The sequence below is a fragment of the Oncorhynchus masou genome, chromosome 32 (assembly GCF_036934945.1).
Source record: "Oncorhynchus masou masou isolate Uvic2021 chromosome 32, UVic_Omas_1.1, whole genome shotgun sequence".
Lineage (NCBI taxonomy): Eukaryota > Metazoa > Chordata > Actinopteri > Salmoniformes > Salmonidae > Oncorhynchus > Oncorhynchus masou.
The window spans coordinates 20,952,051-20,969,443 of NC_088243.1; the positions used below are offsets into that span (position 1 = coordinate 20,952,051).

General features: G+C 43.8%; 1 protein-coding gene across 1 annotated transcript in view; it reads right to left on the reverse strand.

Annotated features, from left to right (window-relative positions):
* LOC135525698 (ral GTPase-activating protein subunit alpha-1-like) overlaps positions 1 to 17,393 on the reverse strand; it is a 118,371-nt gene that overhangs the window by 54,549 nt on the left and 46,429 nt on the right. Inside the window, 10 exon segments of the mRNA XM_064953487.1 lie at positions 4,226 to 5,219; positions 6,878 to 7,061; positions 7,658 to 7,792; positions 8,006 to 8,074; positions 8,179 to 8,289; positions 12,309 to 12,417; positions 12,981 to 13,039; positions 16,111 to 16,236; positions 16,559 to 16,687; positions 16,806 to 16,961. Of these exon segments, the coding sequence (XP_064809559.1) occupies positions 4,226 to 5,219; positions 6,878 to 7,061; positions 7,658 to 7,792; positions 8,006 to 8,074; positions 8,179 to 8,289; positions 12,309 to 12,417; positions 12,981 to 13,039; positions 16,111 to 16,236; positions 16,559 to 16,687; positions 16,806 to 16,961 (2,072 nt within the window).

Consider the following 17,393-nt stretch of genomic DNA (forward strand, 5'->3'; position numbering starts at 1 on the left):
TAGTTAATCCGACCCACTCTGCATAGTCAACACCATTTTACCTGCTGTTGTTGTGCTAGCTGATTAGCTGATGTTGTCTCACCTACTGTTTTAGCTAGCTCTCCCAATTCAACACCTGCGATTACTGTATGCCTCGCTTTATGTCTCTCTCAAATGTCAATATGCCTTGTATACTGTTGTTCGGGTTAGTTACCATTGATTTAGTTTACAATGGAGCCCCAAGTTCCACTCTTCAAACCTCTGATACCTCCTTTGTCCCACCTCCCACACATGCAGTGACCTCACCCATTAAAACCAGCATGTCCAGAGATACAACCTCTCTTAGCATCACCCAGTGCCTGGGCTTACCTCCGCTGTACCCGCACCCCATCATACCCCTGTCTGCGCATCATGCCCTGAATATATTCTACCACGCCCAGAAATCTGCTCCTTTTATTCTTTGTCCCCAACGCTCTAGGCGACCAGTTTTGATAGCCTTTAGCCGCACCCTCATACTACTCCTCCTCTGTTCCGCGGGTGATGTGGAGGTAAACACAGGCCCTGCATGTCCCCAGGCACCCTCATTCGTTGACTTCTGTGATCGAAAAAGCCTTGGTTTCATGCATGTCAACATCAGAAGCCTCCTCCCTAAGTTTGTTTTACTCACTGCTTTAGCACACTCTGCTAACCCTGATGTCCTTGCCGTGTCTGAATCCTGGCTTAGGAAGGCCACCAAAAATTCTGAGATTTCCATACCCAACTATAACATTTTCCGTCAAGATAGAACTGCCAAAGGGGGAGGAGTTGCAGTCTACTGCAGAGATAGCCTGCAAAGTAATGTCATACTTTCCAGGTCCATACCCAAACAGTTCGAACTACTAATTTTAAAAATTACTCTCCCCAGAAATAAGTCTCTCACTGTTGCCGCCTGCTACCGACCCCCCTCAGCTCCCAGCTGTGCCCTGGACACCATTTGCGAATTGATCGTCCCCCATCTAGCTTCAGTTTGTTCTGTTAGGTGACCTAAACTGGGATATGCTTAACACCCCGGCAGTCCTACAATCTAAGCGAGATGCCCTCAATCTCACACAAATCATCAAGGAACCCACCAGGTACAACCCTAAATCTGTAAACAAGGGCACCCTCATAGATGTCATCCTGACCAACTGGCCCTCCAAATACACCTCTGCTGTCTTCAACCAGGATCTCAGCGATCACTGCCTCATTGCCTGTATCCGCTACGGATCCGCAGTCAAACGACCACCCCTCATCACTGTCAAACGCTCCCTAAAACACTTCTGCGAGCAGGCCTTTCTAATCGACCTGGCCCGGTTATACTGGAAGGATATTGACCTCATACCGTCAGTTGAGGATGCCTGGTCATTCTTTAAAAGTAACTTCCTCACCATTTTAGATAAGCATACTCCGTTCAAAAAATGCAGAACTAAGAACAGATATAGCCCTTGGTTCACTCCAGACCTGACTGCCCTCGACCAGCACAAAAACATCCTGTGGTGGACTGCAATAGCATTGAATAGTCCCCGCGATATGCAACTGTTCAGGGAAGTCAGGAACCAACACACGCAGTCAGTCAGGAAAGCCAAGGCCAGCTTCTTCAGGCAGAAATTTGCATCCTGACTCCAAAAAGTTCTCGGACACTGTAAAGTCCTTGGAGAACAAGAGCACCTCCTCCCAGCTGCCCACTGCACTGAGGCTAGGTAACACGGTCATCACCGATAAATCCATGATTATCGAAAACTTCAACAAGCATTTCTCAACGGTTGGCTATGCCTTCCTCCTGGCTACTCCAACCTCGGCCAACAGCTCCCCCCGGAGCTACTCGCCCAAGCCTCTCCAGGTTCTCCTTTACCCAAATCCAGATAGCAGATGTTCTGAAAGAACTGCAAAACCTGGACCCGTACAAATCAGCTGGGCTTGACAATCTGGACCCTCTATTTCTGAAACTATCCGCCACCATTGTCGCAACCCCTATTACCAGCCTGTTAAACCTCTCTTTCATATCGTCTGAGATCCCCAAGGATTGGAAAGCTGCCGCAGTCATCCCCCTCTTCAAAGGGGGAGACACCCTGGACCCAAACTGTTACAGACCTATATCCATCCTGCCCTGCCTATCTAAGTTCTTTGAATGCCAAGTCAACAAACAGGTCACTGACCATCTCTAATCTCACCGTACCTTCTCCGCTGTGCAATCTGGTTTCCGAGCCGGTCACGGGTGCACCGCAGCCACGCTCAGGTACTAAACGATATCATAACCACCATCGATAAAAGACAGTACTGTGCAGCCGTCTTCATCGACCTGGCCAAGGCTTTCGAATCTGTCAATCACCATATTCTTATCGGCAGACTCAGTAGCCTCAGTTTTTCTAATGACTGCCTTGCCTGGTTCACCAACTACTTTGCAGACAGAGTTCAGTGTGTCAAATCGGAGGGCATGTTGTCCGGTCCTCTGGTAGTCTCCATGGGGGTGCCACAGGGTTCAATTCTCGGGCCGACTCTTTTCTCTGTATATATCAATGATGTTGCTCTTGCTGCAGGCGATTCCCTGATCCACCTCTACGCAGACGACACCATTCTGTATAATTCTGGCCCTTCCTTGGACACTGTGCTATCTAACCTCGAAACGAGCTTCAACGCCATACAACACCCCTTCCGTGGCCTCCAGCTGCTCTTAAACGCTAGTAAAACCAAATGCATGCTTTTCAACCGTTCGCTGCCTGCACCCGCACACCCGACTAGCATTACCACCCTGGATGGTTCCGACCTTGAATATGTGGACATCTATAAGTACCTAGGTGTCTGGCTAGACTGTAAACTCTCCTTCCAGACTCATATCAAACATCTCCAATCTAGAGTCGGCTTTCTATTCCGCAACAAAGCCTCCTTCACTCACGCCGCCAAACTTACCCTAGTAAAACTGACTATCCTATCCTCGACTTCGGCAATGTCCTCTACAAAATAGCTTCCAATACTCTACTCAGCAAACTGGATGCAGTTTATCACAGTGCCATCCGTTTTGTACTAAAGCACCTTAACCTAGTGGTTAGAGCGTTGGACTAGTAACCGAAAGGTTGCAAGTTCAAATCCCAGAGCTGACAAGGTACAAATCTGTCGTTCTGCCCCTGAATAGGCAGTTAACCCACTGTTCCTAGGCCGTCATTGAAAATAAGAATTTGTTCTTAACTGACTTGCCTAGTTAAATAAAGGTAAAATAAAATTAAAATACCACCCACCACTGCGACCTGTATGCTCTAGTCGGCTGGTCCTCGCTACATATTCGTCGTCGCAATAGTAACTTTAAAACAGTTACAGAGTTTAATGGCTGCGATAGAAGAAAACTGCATTATAGTTACTCCACAATACTAACCTAAATAACATAGTGAAAAGAAGGAAGCCTGTACAGCATATATATATTCCTAAACATGCATCCTGTTTGCATTAAGGCACTAAAGTAAAACTGCAAAAAAAAATCCTGAATACAAAGCTTTATGTTCTGGGCAAATCTAATAAAACACATCACGAAGTACCACTCTTCATATTTTCAAGCACTGTGGTGGATGCATCATGTTATGGGTATGCTCGTCATCGGCAAGGACCAAGGAGTTTTTTAAGGACAGTCTGCTTTCCAACAGACACTGGGAGACAGAATCACCTTCCAGCAGAACAATAACAAGGCCAAATATACACTGGAGTTGCTTACCAAGACTAGATTCAATGTTCCTGAGTGGCCTAGTTACAGTATTGAATTCAAAATCGTCTTGAAAATATATGGCAATGATCGACAACCAACTTGACAGAACTTGAAGAATTTTGAAAACAATAATGGGCAAATGTTGCACAATCCAGGGGTGGACAGCTCTTAGACTTACCCAGAAAAACTCACAACTGTAATCGCTGCAAAAGTTGATTCTGACTTGTATTGACTCAGTGGTGTGAATACTTACAGTATGTAAATGTGATATTTCTGCATTTCATTTTCAATAAATTTGCAAACATTTCTAAAAACATGTTTTCACAAAGGCATTATGAGGTATTGTGTTTAGATGGGTGAGATTAACATCTATTTAATCCATTTTGAAGTCAGGCTGTAACGCTACAAAATATGGAATAAGTCAAGAGGTATGAATACTTTCTGAAGGCACTGTACCTCCCAGTTTCAAAAGGTTTTCTCCTGTTGTGTGCCCCACTGAACAGGACCCTGGTTTGTGGTGAGGTGTGTCTCTCTCACCTCTTCTCCCAGGAGTTCATGCCCAAGATGTTGAGCAGCAGCCTGCAGTAGTAGAAGGCTGACTGGGGCCTCTGAGGCCCTGGCTCCCCTTGCTCCACCGCTCTCATGTTCAGCCCATTCCCCCTGTGCACCGCAAAGTCCCTCTCCTCTGCACACTGCTTCAGGATGGCGTTGATCACGTCGTTCTCCTGCTTCTCCGACACGCAGACAGGGGGTGGGGCGGGGATGTTAAGGGGGCCTCCGACACGCTGAAGGCACTCGGGGCTGGAGTAACCCAGGTACTGCAGCATCTCATCTAGAGAATCTTCTTCTCGCAGGGAGTTCCAGGACGGGACCGCCTCGCGACACACACGCTTAGCTTGCGGGGCCATGAGCTCCAACACACCTTCCACTTCCTCCTCTTCTTCCTCTCCTTCCTCCTCCACAGCCTCCCCCTGCACCTCCTCTCCCAGCACCAACACCACCACCTCCTCCTCTGGTGCTGCCCCCTCTTCCCTCTCCTCTTCTTCCTTCTCTATAGGGTCTCCAACCCAGTTCTTCTCCTTCTCCCCCTCTGTAGTCATTCTCTCTGTTGGTGTGTTACTGTAGAGGTGCAGGGGCTGATTGGGAACACCACAGTGAGGTGGCCCGTACAGCACAGCCGAATCCCACGAGTGTTTTCCGGAGATGTCTCGGACGATAACCCTCACACAGGCACTGGTGGTGGTGAGGCCTGCAGACATTCCTCCACCAGGCACCCCGTCCTCAGCACGGACCTGCAGACAGGATAGGAGGGTGGTGCCATTCAGGACAAAGAACTGTAGGTTGGGCCCATCAAAGAGCTCTGGGGCCAGGTCAGGGCTATCGCTGTAGGGGTTGTCCATGTTCTCACACACCTGGCTGGTCAGGGTAGCAGGGCCTCCAGACATGGGGTAGTGCCCAAGGTGGTTGACCAGGTGGGTGATGACTGTCCTGGCAGCGATGGAGATCAGACCGTGCTGGATACGGCTCCGCACTACAGGGGGAGAGGAAGAGATAAATAATAAGGAGATAAAGAGATGAAGAGCTCCAAAACAAGAACAAGGGGATATAATGGACACTATTTAATGTTGACAGTGCAGCATTTCTCAAGACCCGTTCCAATAAACAGGAGAAAAGATAGAAAAAGCCAGCCATCCAGTCATTAGATAACAGTAGATAACATGTGGGTTTCAGCTCAACCCAGTGAGACCATGTATTTCTAGTGTTACCCTCCAACAGAGGGTAAAGGGATGAGGGAATCGAGCCAATCAAAAGTAAAATGCTAGATACCAGTAACAACAACGCCAGACACCAGTAACAACAACAACGCCAGACACCAGTTACAACAACAACGCCAGACACCAGTTACAACAACAACGCCAGACACCAGTAACAACAACAACAACGCCGCCAGACACCAGTAACAACAACAACAACGCCGCCAGACACCAGTAACAACAACAACGACGCCAGACACCAGTAACATCAACAACGACGCCAGACACCAGTAACAACAACAACAACGCCAGACACCAGTAACAACAACAACAACGCCAGACACCAGTAACAACAACAACAACGCCAGACACCAGTAACAACAACAACAACGCCAGACACCAGTAACAACAACAACAACAACGCCAGACACCAGTAACAACAACAACAACGCCAGACACCAGTAACAACAACAACAACGCCAGACACCAGTAACAACAACAACGCCAGACACCAGTAACAACAACAACAACGCCAGACACCAGTAACAACAACAACAACGCCAGACACCAGTAACAACAACAACAACGCCAGACACCAGTAACAACAACAACAACGCCAGACACCAGTAACAACAACGCCAGACACCAGTAACAACAACAACAACGCCAGACACCAGTAACAACAACGCCAGACACCAGTAACAACCACGCCAGACACCAGTAACAACCACGCCAGACACCAGTAACAACAACGCCAGACACCAGTAACAACAACGCCAGACACCAGTTACAACAACGCCAGACACTAGTTACAATGCTAGATACCTCAATGATTCAAATGGAGACTCTTTTTACATTTCTGGGTGGCACCACGCAGAGAACAATCTGATGCCATGACACCATCTCTTTCCAATAAGCATAATTACAGCCCCACAGAGCTACATAAACCCTGAGTGAGCCATTACAGGGAAAAGGAATGTGACTTTTGACAGGACAGGAGGACAGGTTTCTCTCTCACTCTCTCTCCAATAAAATCTATGGGGGCCTTTAAGGCAAAAGCATTTTTTATCTCAATGAGACAAACCTATGTAAATTAAGGTTAAATCTCTCCCTACCTCCATCTTTACTCCGATACCCCAAAAGAAAAGGAAAGGAATGAAATGAACAAATAAATTGATAGATCGAGGACCGGAGGGAAAAGGGGAGTTAGTTGCTAAGGAAAGAAGCATGCCTCACAAAGTGCTCCAAAGATTAATCATTATACCATGCTGGAAAAAGCTGCAGGTGTCCCCTGCTGCTCTGAATCTAACACAGGACACATAGGAGCCTAGCTGCATTCACATCACATCCAGTCCATAGGAGAAGGAATCAGAGTAGGGGAGAGGTAGAGATTAAGACAGAGGAAGAGGAAGAGAAGAGGGAGTTATGTTCTTACCCTCAGTGACAGGCTGTAGTTTGGAGGAGCGTTCTGAGTCAGGGGAGTGAAGGGGCTCTGGTTCCTTCAGACTCTCCAGTAGCAGGAAGGGGTCGTAGTCTGGGCTGGTCAGGTCTGACAGGTTCATGGGGAAATACCGAGGGCTGTTGAAGTTCTGGGCCCCATACACACAGCCATGCAGCACCTGGGGGGAGAAGAGGGAGAACCAAGAAAACAATCAATGAACACTACTGCACTATTTCACATGACTGTAGTTTTCTATAGAGAGAAATAAAATGAGAGCGCAAAAGAATGAGAGACAGAGAGAGAAAGAAGAGAGAGAAAATAGAAAGAGAGAAAGAAACTTGAGAGGTGGAATCCTTATCGGAAATAAGTAATTGAATGATCTGCTGATCCCGTCACAGTGTGTTTCCGTGGAGAGATAGAGAGAAAGGGTGGTAATGGGAAAAGAGGATGCTGTGATTGAGTGCTGACAACTGAGGGAGTGAGTGAGTCTGGGTGTGCTCAGTGCCAGCTGTAGCATGCATTAGGAAGGAGCCCCCCCAGTCCTGAACTCCATTAGGAAATGAAAGAACACTAAACACAAAATAAGTGCTACTCCATGGGTCAGGTTCCACACTCCACTGAATGCTTTGGTCAATGCTAAGCAAAGTAAAGACGGATATGTAGGCATCAAATACTGTCGTGAAGTATATCAATTCACAAAGCTACTACATAAAGATATTATTCACAAAGCTACTACTACTACAAAAATATGGGCAAGGGTTCTAGTGGGCATACCTTGTAGATACAGCTGAGGACAGACTTCTCTGGCTTCTCCTTGTCAGGGCTGAGGGTTTGGACAGGCTGCAGCAAAGTTTTAGGAGGCAGAGCCATCACCCAGTCCAGCAGGCACAACAGCAGAGACACCACCAACTAGGGACAGGAAAGCAAAAACACAACTTGATTTCATAAATAAAGCAGAGAACAAAATACTGTATTATGATGAGGAACATTTTCTTCATTGAGCTTCTGCAAGAAACATGTCAGGCTGGTATACTGTAAATAGAAAAGCAACAGTTGTGATCATGTATTATCACCAACTCTCCATGTGACGAGGAGAGTTGTGTATGAGGAGAAGTGACATACCCTCTTGTCCAGTTCATGAGGCGAGGATTCTGTAGTGGGAAGCAGGTGAGTGATAGTCGCTATGAGGATCTGAAACAAGAGCTAATATGTCACTGTCATTCCAAAAGGATACTCTTGAAAAACTCCAAGAAGAGTTGACATACGTCATTATTAAAATGGACATGCCAATTTACCTCAACTATTTTCTTTGGAGTGTCGAGGGGGAATTTCTGAAGGTCATCGACATAGTTTATGAGCAAGTGCAGAATGTCGGAGGCCACCAGCGCGACAGTTTTATTTGGAAACTGAAAAACAAAGAGACACAAACACGCACGCAATTGAGAAAAGTGTAAGGGGCTCAGGGAGACGACCCACCACCTCCTCCTCCTCCCTCCCTCCTCTCACTGTGACCCTGCCTCAGGAAGAGTGCAGAGTGCTTTCCAGAGCAGCAGGCCAGGGCCAAGGCACACACAAAACAATGGTCCGGATCACCAGCCATCCCATTTGATTGGATAACAATATGGAGAGGAGTTAAAGAAGGGGTGGGTGGGGAGGGGGGGTCAGTTGACGAGCACCCTTATTTCAGAAGACTGAAAAATAACAATTCCTTGAGGTGGGTGTTGGATGTATTCTTCATGGGATTAGCCTTCGCCTTCTGTCTGAGCAGAATGGAGAGCACACAGAGGTCAAAATGTTAACAGTCAGGCCAGATTTAGCTGGGTTGGCGTAGTGTGTGGTGGGCCAGACCAAACCAGCCGGTACTGTCTGTAAGCTTCTTCTGGCAACTCAGTGCAGAACATCTTTCTCCCACTCCAAGCAGACTGACACTGCTGTAACTGTGCCAGTCAACAACACACAGACCAGGGCTAAATACTGGGAGATACTGCTTCTGTGCTACTGCTAACCAGGGACTGCTACAGTACAATTCCCATGGCAAGTGCTGAAGGCAAGGCAACACATTTCAAAATTCTAATTACTGTGCATGGCAGATCACTCAATAACACCAGGGTTGTGGGTTCAATTCTCATTCCCAGGGATCACATATACACTACCGTTCAAAAGTTTGGGGTCACTTAGGAATGTCCTTGTTTTTGAAAGAAAAGCAAATTTTTTAAATAACATCAAATTGATCAGAAATACAGTGTAGACATTGTTAATGTTGCAAATGACTATTGTAGCTAGAAATGGCTGATTTAAAATGGAATATCTATATAGGTGTACAGAGGCCCATTATCAACAACCATTACTCCTATGTTCCAATGGCACGTTGTGTTAGCTAATCCAAGTTTATCATTTTAAAAGACTAACTGATCATTAGAAAACCCTTTTGCAATTATGTTAACACAACTGAAAACTATTGTGCTGATTAAAGAAGCAATACAACTGGCCTCCTTAGACTAGTTAAGTATCTGGAGCATCAGCATTTGTGGGTTCGATTACAGGCTCAAAATGGCTAGAAACAAAGAACTTTCTTCTGAAACTTGTCAGTCTATTCTTGTTCTGAGAAATAAAGGCTAGAGGTCGACCGATTATGATTATTCAACGCCGATACCGATTATTGGAGGACCCAAAAAGCCGATACCGATTAATCGGACAATTTAAAAAAATTGTAATAATGACAATTACAACAATACTGAGTTAACACTTATTTTAACTTAATATAAAACATCAATAAAATCAATTTAGCCTCAAATAAATAATGAAACATGATCAATTTGGTTTAAATAATGCAAAAACAAAGTGTTGGAGAAGAAAGTAATATGTGCCATGTAAAAATGTGTGCCGTGTAAAATATGTGCCATGTAAAAAAGCTAACGTGTAAGTTCCTTGCTCAGAACATGAGAACATATGAAAGTTGGTGGTTCCTTTTAACATGAGACTTTAATATTCCAAGGTAAGAGGTTTTAGTTAATATAGTATTAATATAGGACTATTTCTCTCTATACCATTTGTATTTCATATACCTTTGACTATTGGATGTTCTTATAGGCACTATAGTATTGCCAGTGTAACTGTATAGCTTCCGTACCCCTCCTCGCCCCTACCTGGGCTCGAACCAGGAACACATCGACAACAGCCACACTCGAAACATCGTTACCCATCGCTCCACAAAAGCCGCGGGGAATAACTACTCCAAATCTAAAAGCGAGTGACGTTTGAAACAGTATTAGCGCACACCCAGCTAACTAGCTAACCATTTCACATTGGTTACACCAGCCATTAGGCTGATAGGCTTGAAGTCATAAACAGCGCTGTGCTTGCGAAGAGCTGCTGGCAAAACGCACGAAAGTGCTGTTTAAATGAATGATTACGGGCCTGCTGCTGCTCAGTCAGACTGCTCTATCAAATCAGACTTAATTGTAACATAATAACACACAGAAATACGAGCCTTTGGTCATTAATACGATCGAATCCGGAAACTATAATTTCGAAAACAAAACGTTTATTATTTCAGTGAAATACGGAACCGTTCGTAAGTCTAAATATTCTTGTTACATTGCACAACCTTCAATGTATGTCATAATTACGTACAATTCTTGCAAATTAGTTTGCAATGAACCAGGCAGCCCAAACTGTTGCATATACCCTGACTCTGCGTGCAATGAACGCAAGAGAAATGACACAATTTCACCTGGTTAATATTGCCTGCTAAACTGGATTAGTAGTTATAACTAGTGATTATGATTTATTGTTTTTTATAAGATAAGTTTAATGCTAGCTAGCAACTTACCTTGGCTTCTACTGCATTTGCGTAACAGGCATGCAACTCGTGGAGTGCAATGGTTAGAGCGTTGGACTAGTTAACTGTGCGGTTGCAAGATTGGAACCACTGAGCTGACAAGGTGAAAATCTGTCGTTCTGCCCCTGAACAAGGCAGTTAACCCACAGTTCCTTGGCAGTCATTGAAAATAAGAATGTGTTCTTAACTGACTTGCCTAGTTAAAAAAATATATATATATATATATTTTTTTTAATAATCGGAAATCGGCGCCCAAAAATACAGATTTCCGATTGTTATGAAAATTTGAAATCGGCCCTAATTAATCTGCCATTCCGATTAATCGGTCGACCTCTAAGGCTATTCCATGCGAGAAATTGCCAAGAAACTGAAGATCTCGTACAAAGCGGTGTACTACTCTCTTCACAGAACAGCGCAATCTGTCTCTAACCTGAATAGAAATAGGAGTGGGAGGCCCCGGTGCACAACTGAGCCAGAGGACAAGTACATTAGAGTGTCTAGTTTGAGAAACATACGCCTCACAAGTCCTCAACTGGCAGCTCCATGAAATAGTACCAGCAAAACACCAGTCTCAACGTCAACAGTGAAGAGGCGACTCTGGGATGCTGGCCTTTTTTTTTGCAAAGAAAACGCCATATCTTAGACTGGATAATAAAAATAAAAGATTAAGATGGGCAAAAGAACACAGACACTGGACAGAGGAACTCTGCCTAGAAGGCCAGCATCCAGGAGTCACCTCTTCACTGCTGACATTGAGACTGGTGTTTTGCGGGTACTATTTAATGAAGCTGCCAATTTTTTAAATCCATCTGATATTGACTAAATTATAGCGCAGAAAACATTTTACTGGCACAGAACATTTTGGTGGGAATTCAGGTTTTCAACTTATTTTAAAATGTAATTTTTCTTAGAATGCAGTCATACATACATTTTGTAATATTATCAGGTATTTTGTAAAAACATTATGTTAAAATAAAGAAATTATATGTGCACTTATCTATACATACTAATCAGACATAACATCACCATTAATCTGAGTGTTCATTTTCAGAAGTTTCTTTCATTTCAGCATATCTAATTTGTAAACATTTCAACTGTATTAAATTATAACTTTTTTCTATTACCCCCAAAATGAACACCCATCAAAATAAAGTTATCTTTCTTCTCCAATTTGTAAGTCGCTCTGGATAAGAGCGTCTGCTAAATGACTTAAATGTAAATGTAATGTTCTCTTTCTTGTGATGCAAGTGTCAAGGTGATGCGTTATATCCCAGATGAAGATTTAGCGCCGTTATAGATGCCCAATTCAGCCATTACCGGAGTGTGTTTGACAGGTCATTACAAAAATGGTTGCAACGTTAACAGGAAAAAACAACAGGCACAATTAAGATCATGAAAGAGTCACAGGAGTAAAATGAACACAATCAATCCAGTACGCTTTAAGTGACTCGTGGATTTTGCAGCTCAAAGTAGATGGCTGAAAATGACAGCTCCTCGTGTGAGGCATGCAGGGCATGGGCATTGTTTACAATATATTCCATTTAGCAGAAGTGGCATATTACTATATCATATATAGCTAGTTACCTTTAGAGTGACACAGATGACATTGAGGGCTTCTTTGATCTGAGGATGCTGGGTGCCGTGGACCAACTCCTCACACAGCCAGATACCCAGACTGCACAGGGCCACACACCTAACAGGGCCAAACACAACATAACACAACTCCTGTTAATTTTCCATTGGGCTATTTTTTATTTAACGGAAACACAAAAGACACACATTAGCTCATTATAAATAGCTTTAATATTTTGAGTCACAGTTGGTAACCAATAAACACAAATACACATACATAAATGCATAATCAACTAACAAAACCAATGTCAGTGTGATATTGAATGAGACTAACAGGGACAATACACAGGGAAGACGACAGCATAACCAGCTTATATTAGTCACCAGAGCCCATACAGTGACACCCTCCTCCCCATTCCCTCGCCTCATTTTTCTTACAATAATCTGCTACTTGGCAGATGTCTTCCTCCAGTCAGGGACAGGCAAAGACTGTGTCCTTTATGGTACCTTATTCTCTATACAGGGCGCTGGTCAGAAGTAGTGCACTATGTCGGGAATAGGGTACCATTTGGTTGTTTGGTTTGTTGGTGGGGGTGGTTGGTTGGTTAGTGGGGTGGGTGGTTAATTGGTGGGGATGGTTGGTTGGTTAGTGGGGGTGTTTGGTTGGTTGGTTGGTCTTCATACCTGGCTGGGGCTGAAGGCTCATCTATGGCTGAACTCAGGATGTGTTTGATGATGTGTTCCTGAAACAAAGGACAGGGTCTATCAATAAATGATCAATCAATCAATCAATAATTAACTGAGAGATTAATGCACCCATCAGCCAGTTTTATTCTCCATTGAACAACAGGTGTGTTGCTAAAACACACACGCACCCCCGCGCACACACACAAAACAGACACCCAACTGGCTGAATCAACCGGTGTTTTGTCATTCACAGCCAGACCGAGGCTATCAAATGCCATAATGTGAAATTCTCTGTCCAAATATGGAACACTCATGCATGAAATTAGCTCTTTAACCAGCAATCAACAACATGCGGCACAATAACAACAAGATCCTGTGAACGGGCTATTGTGACATAGCTGATGACCCACTAGAGAGTTAGATAACCTAGCACTACTGCTCCCCCAGTACCACAGGGGGAAGACATTAAAAGGTAATTGGGTTTAATGTGGGTTTGATACAACATCAAACAATAGGTGGCTTGGGTGGTCTAATGGTTACTAGTGGTCTAATGGTTACTAGTGGTCTAATGGTTACCAGTGGTCTAATGGTTACCAGTGGTCAAGTGGTCTAATGGTTACCAGTGGTCTAATGGTTACCAGTGGTCTAATGGTTACCAGTGGTCTAATGGTTACCAGTGGTCAAGTGGTCTAATGGTTACCAGTGGTCTAATGGTTACCAGTGGTCTAATGGTTATTAATGGTCTAATGGATACCAGTGGTCAAGTGGTCTAATGATTACCAGTGGTCAAGTGGTCTAATGGATACCAGTGGTCAAGTGGTCTAATAGTTACATAATGCAGAATACTGTTATGGGATTTTTATGAATAATGACTAAATTATGTATTATGGTCACTAGTGGTCTTGTGGTTACTAGTGGTCTAATGGTTACTAGTGGTCTAATGGTTACTAGTGGTCTAATGGTCTAGTGGTTACTAAATGGTCTCGTGGTTACTCATGGTCTAGTGGTTTCTAGTGGTCTAGTGGTTATGAATGGTCTAGTGGTCAATAGTGGTTACTAATGGTCTAGTGGTTACTAATGGTCTAGTGGTTACTAATGGTTACTAATGGTCTAGTAGTCACTAGTGGTCTTGTGGTTACTAGTGGTCTAGTGGTTACTAGTGGTCTAATGGTTACTAGTAATGGTTACTAGTGGTCTTATGGTTACTAGTGGTCTAGTGGTTTTTAGTGGTCTAATGGTTACTAGTGGTCTAATGGTTACCAGTGGTCTAATGGTTACCAGTGGTCTAATGGTTACCAGTGGTCTAATGGTTACCAGTGGTCTAATGGTTACCAGTGGTCTTAGCGGTTACTAGTGGTCTAGTGGTTACTAGTGGTCTAGTGGATACTAGTGGTCTAATGGTTACTAGTGATCAAGTGGTCTTATGGTTTTTAGTGGTCTAATGGTTACCAGTGGTCTTAGTGGTTACTAGTGGTCTAATGGTTACTAGTGGTCTAGTGGTTACTAGTGGTCTAGTGGATACTAGTGGTCTAATGGTTACTAGTGATCAAGTGGTCTTATGGTTTTTAGTGGTCTAATGGTTACTAGTGGTCTTAGTGGTTACTAGTGGTCTAATGGTTACTAGTGGTCTAATGGTTACCAGTGGTCTAATGGTTACCAGTGGTCTTAGTGGTTACTAGTGGTCTTATGGTTACTAGTGGTCTAGTGGTTTTTAGTGGTCTAATGGTTACTAGTGGTCTAATGGTTACTAGTGGTCTAATGGTTACTAGTGGTCTAATGGTTACTAGTGGTCAAATGGTTACCAGTGGTCTAGTGGTTACTAGTGGTCTAATGGTTACTAGTGGTCTAATGGTTACCAGTGGTCTAGTGGATACTAGTGGTCTAATGGTTACTAGTGATCAAGTGGTCTTATGGTTTTTAGTGGTCTAATGGTTACTAATGGTTACTAGTGGTCTAATGGTTACCAGTGGTCTAATGGTTACTAGTGGTCTAGGGGTATAATGGTTTTAAGAGGCCCAATGGTTACTAATGGTCTCGTGGTTACTTATGGTCTAGTGGTCTAATGGTTACTAGTGGTCTAATGGTTACTAGTGGTCTAGTGTTCTAGTGGTTACTAGTGGTCTAGTGGTTACTAGTAGTCACTAATGGTCTAGTGGTTACTAATGGTTACTTGTCGTCACTAACGGTCTAGTGGTTACTAGTGGTTAATAGTGGTCACTAATGGTCTAGTGGTTACTAATGGTTACTAGTCGTCACTAACGGTCTAGTGGTTACTAGTAGTCACTAATGGTCTAGTGGTTACTAGTGGTTACTAGTAGTCACTAATGGTCTAGTGGTTACTAATGGTTACTAGTCGTCACTAATGGTCTAGTGGTTACTAGTGGTCACTAATGGTCTAGTGGTTACTAATGGTTACTAGTCTTCACTAACGGTCTAGTGGTTACTAGTAGTCACTAATGGTCTAGCGGTTACTAGTGGTTACTAGTAGTCACTAATGGTCTAGTGGTTACTAGTCGTCACTAACGGTCTAGTGGTTACTAGTAGTCACTAATGGTCTAGTGGTTACTAGTAGTCACTAATGGTCTAGTGGTTACTAGTGGTTACTAGTGGTCATTAATGGTCTAGTGGTTACTAATGGTCTATTGGTTACTAATGGTTACTAGTCGTCACTAACGGTCTAGTGGTTACTAGTAGTCACTAATGGTCTAGTGGTTACTAGTGGTCACTCATGGTCTAGTGGTTACTAATGGTCTAGTGGTCACTAGTGGTTACTAATGGTCTAGTGGTCACTAGTGGTCTCGTGGTTAATAGTGGTCTCGTGGTTGGTGCCGCCATCTCCAGTATATTAATACCGGTGTGAATGTGGGTAATAACCTCAAATCCCACTGCCATTTGACACTGTGTCCCCCTCCTATCTTTCCAATACAGCCCTCTCTCTGACCATCTGTTCAATAAAATCACACAAAATACCACGTATTTAAAAATATAAAAAACAATCAAAAAGCAATAGGGGCAAGCAATACATGTTCAATACCCAAACGTGGAGCGGTTCCTACAGGTTGAAGCAATAGAATAAAGCAGGTTGAAAATGTAGAGTTAACCAGCCACCCCACATGAGGACGGTTACCTTAACGTCTCTGAACTTGGTCATGACCACATCAGCGGTGGTGGGGTGTAGGGCAGGCAGCTCCTCGTATAGGTTAGGGAAACACACCAGAGAACCCAGCAGGATCTGAGCCTCCACCCGTGGGGCCTGACAGAGAGACAAACAGGGGGGTAAACTCAGAAGACTACAGTGTTGAAACAGATCATTTAACTGTACTGGGGGAGGTGTTGTGTGGTGCATCCAGAAGTAGGTGTACAGTATATTGAAGCAAGTTTTCTGATTCAAAATGAGGGGAAAATTAAAACACCTCAAAATGTAAAGTGAATCTGCACTTATGAGAATAAACATCAGTCAGTCAGTCAGCCAATAATCAGTCAGCCAATAAGTCAGTCAGTCCTAACAGACAGCTATTCCAGTGCATTACGATCATAATCAGAGAGATAGTGAATTGCAGCAGTGTTGTTCTCACATTGAGGGAGGAGCAGGCTGTGACTCTGCTGGCTGCGATGATGAAATCCAGGATAAGCATGGTGGCTCCAGGCAGCCCGATGGAAAAGAACCGAGGAGAACAGTGCTTAATGATGGTGTTCACTATGTCCTGAGAAACACAGAGGGAACAGTATTTAACAGAGGGTAGTGATAACTGCAGCCAACACACTCTCTCTCAGTCTTCCTCTCTCTCTCAGAAACACACATGCGCACGAAAACACACACACCTGGTCGACGTGCATAAGGCCACAGTGCATGATGTTGTAGAAGTGTGTGAGGAAGTCTGAGTTGGGCGAAACGTCCTGCCTCTTCTTCATGATCTTACAGATGAGCTTGTAGGCGTGTAGCTTCCCCTGTTTGTACCGCTCTGTCAGCATGGTTGCCTGTACAGGGGACAAGCAGTCGTGACACAGTCACAGATACAAGGTTAGAAGAGTTATGTTTTTCACTTCAGTGTAATGTTAAAAATAAGGCTCTCCTGTATCTGTACATACTGTACCAGTCAAAAGTTTGGACGCATCTACTCATTCAAGGGGTTTTCTTTATTTTTTTTACTATTTTAGACAATGTAGAATAATAGTGCAGACATCAAAACTATGAAATAACACATATGAAATCATGTAGTAACCAAGAAAGTGTAAAACAAAATACATTTTTTTAGATTTGAGATTCTTCAAAGTAGTCACCCGTTGCCTTGATGACAGCTTTGCACACTCTTGGCATTCTCTCAACCACCTTCATGAGGTAGTCACCTGGAATGCATTTCAATTAATAGGTGTACCTTACTAAAAAAGTTAATTTGTGGAATTTCTTTC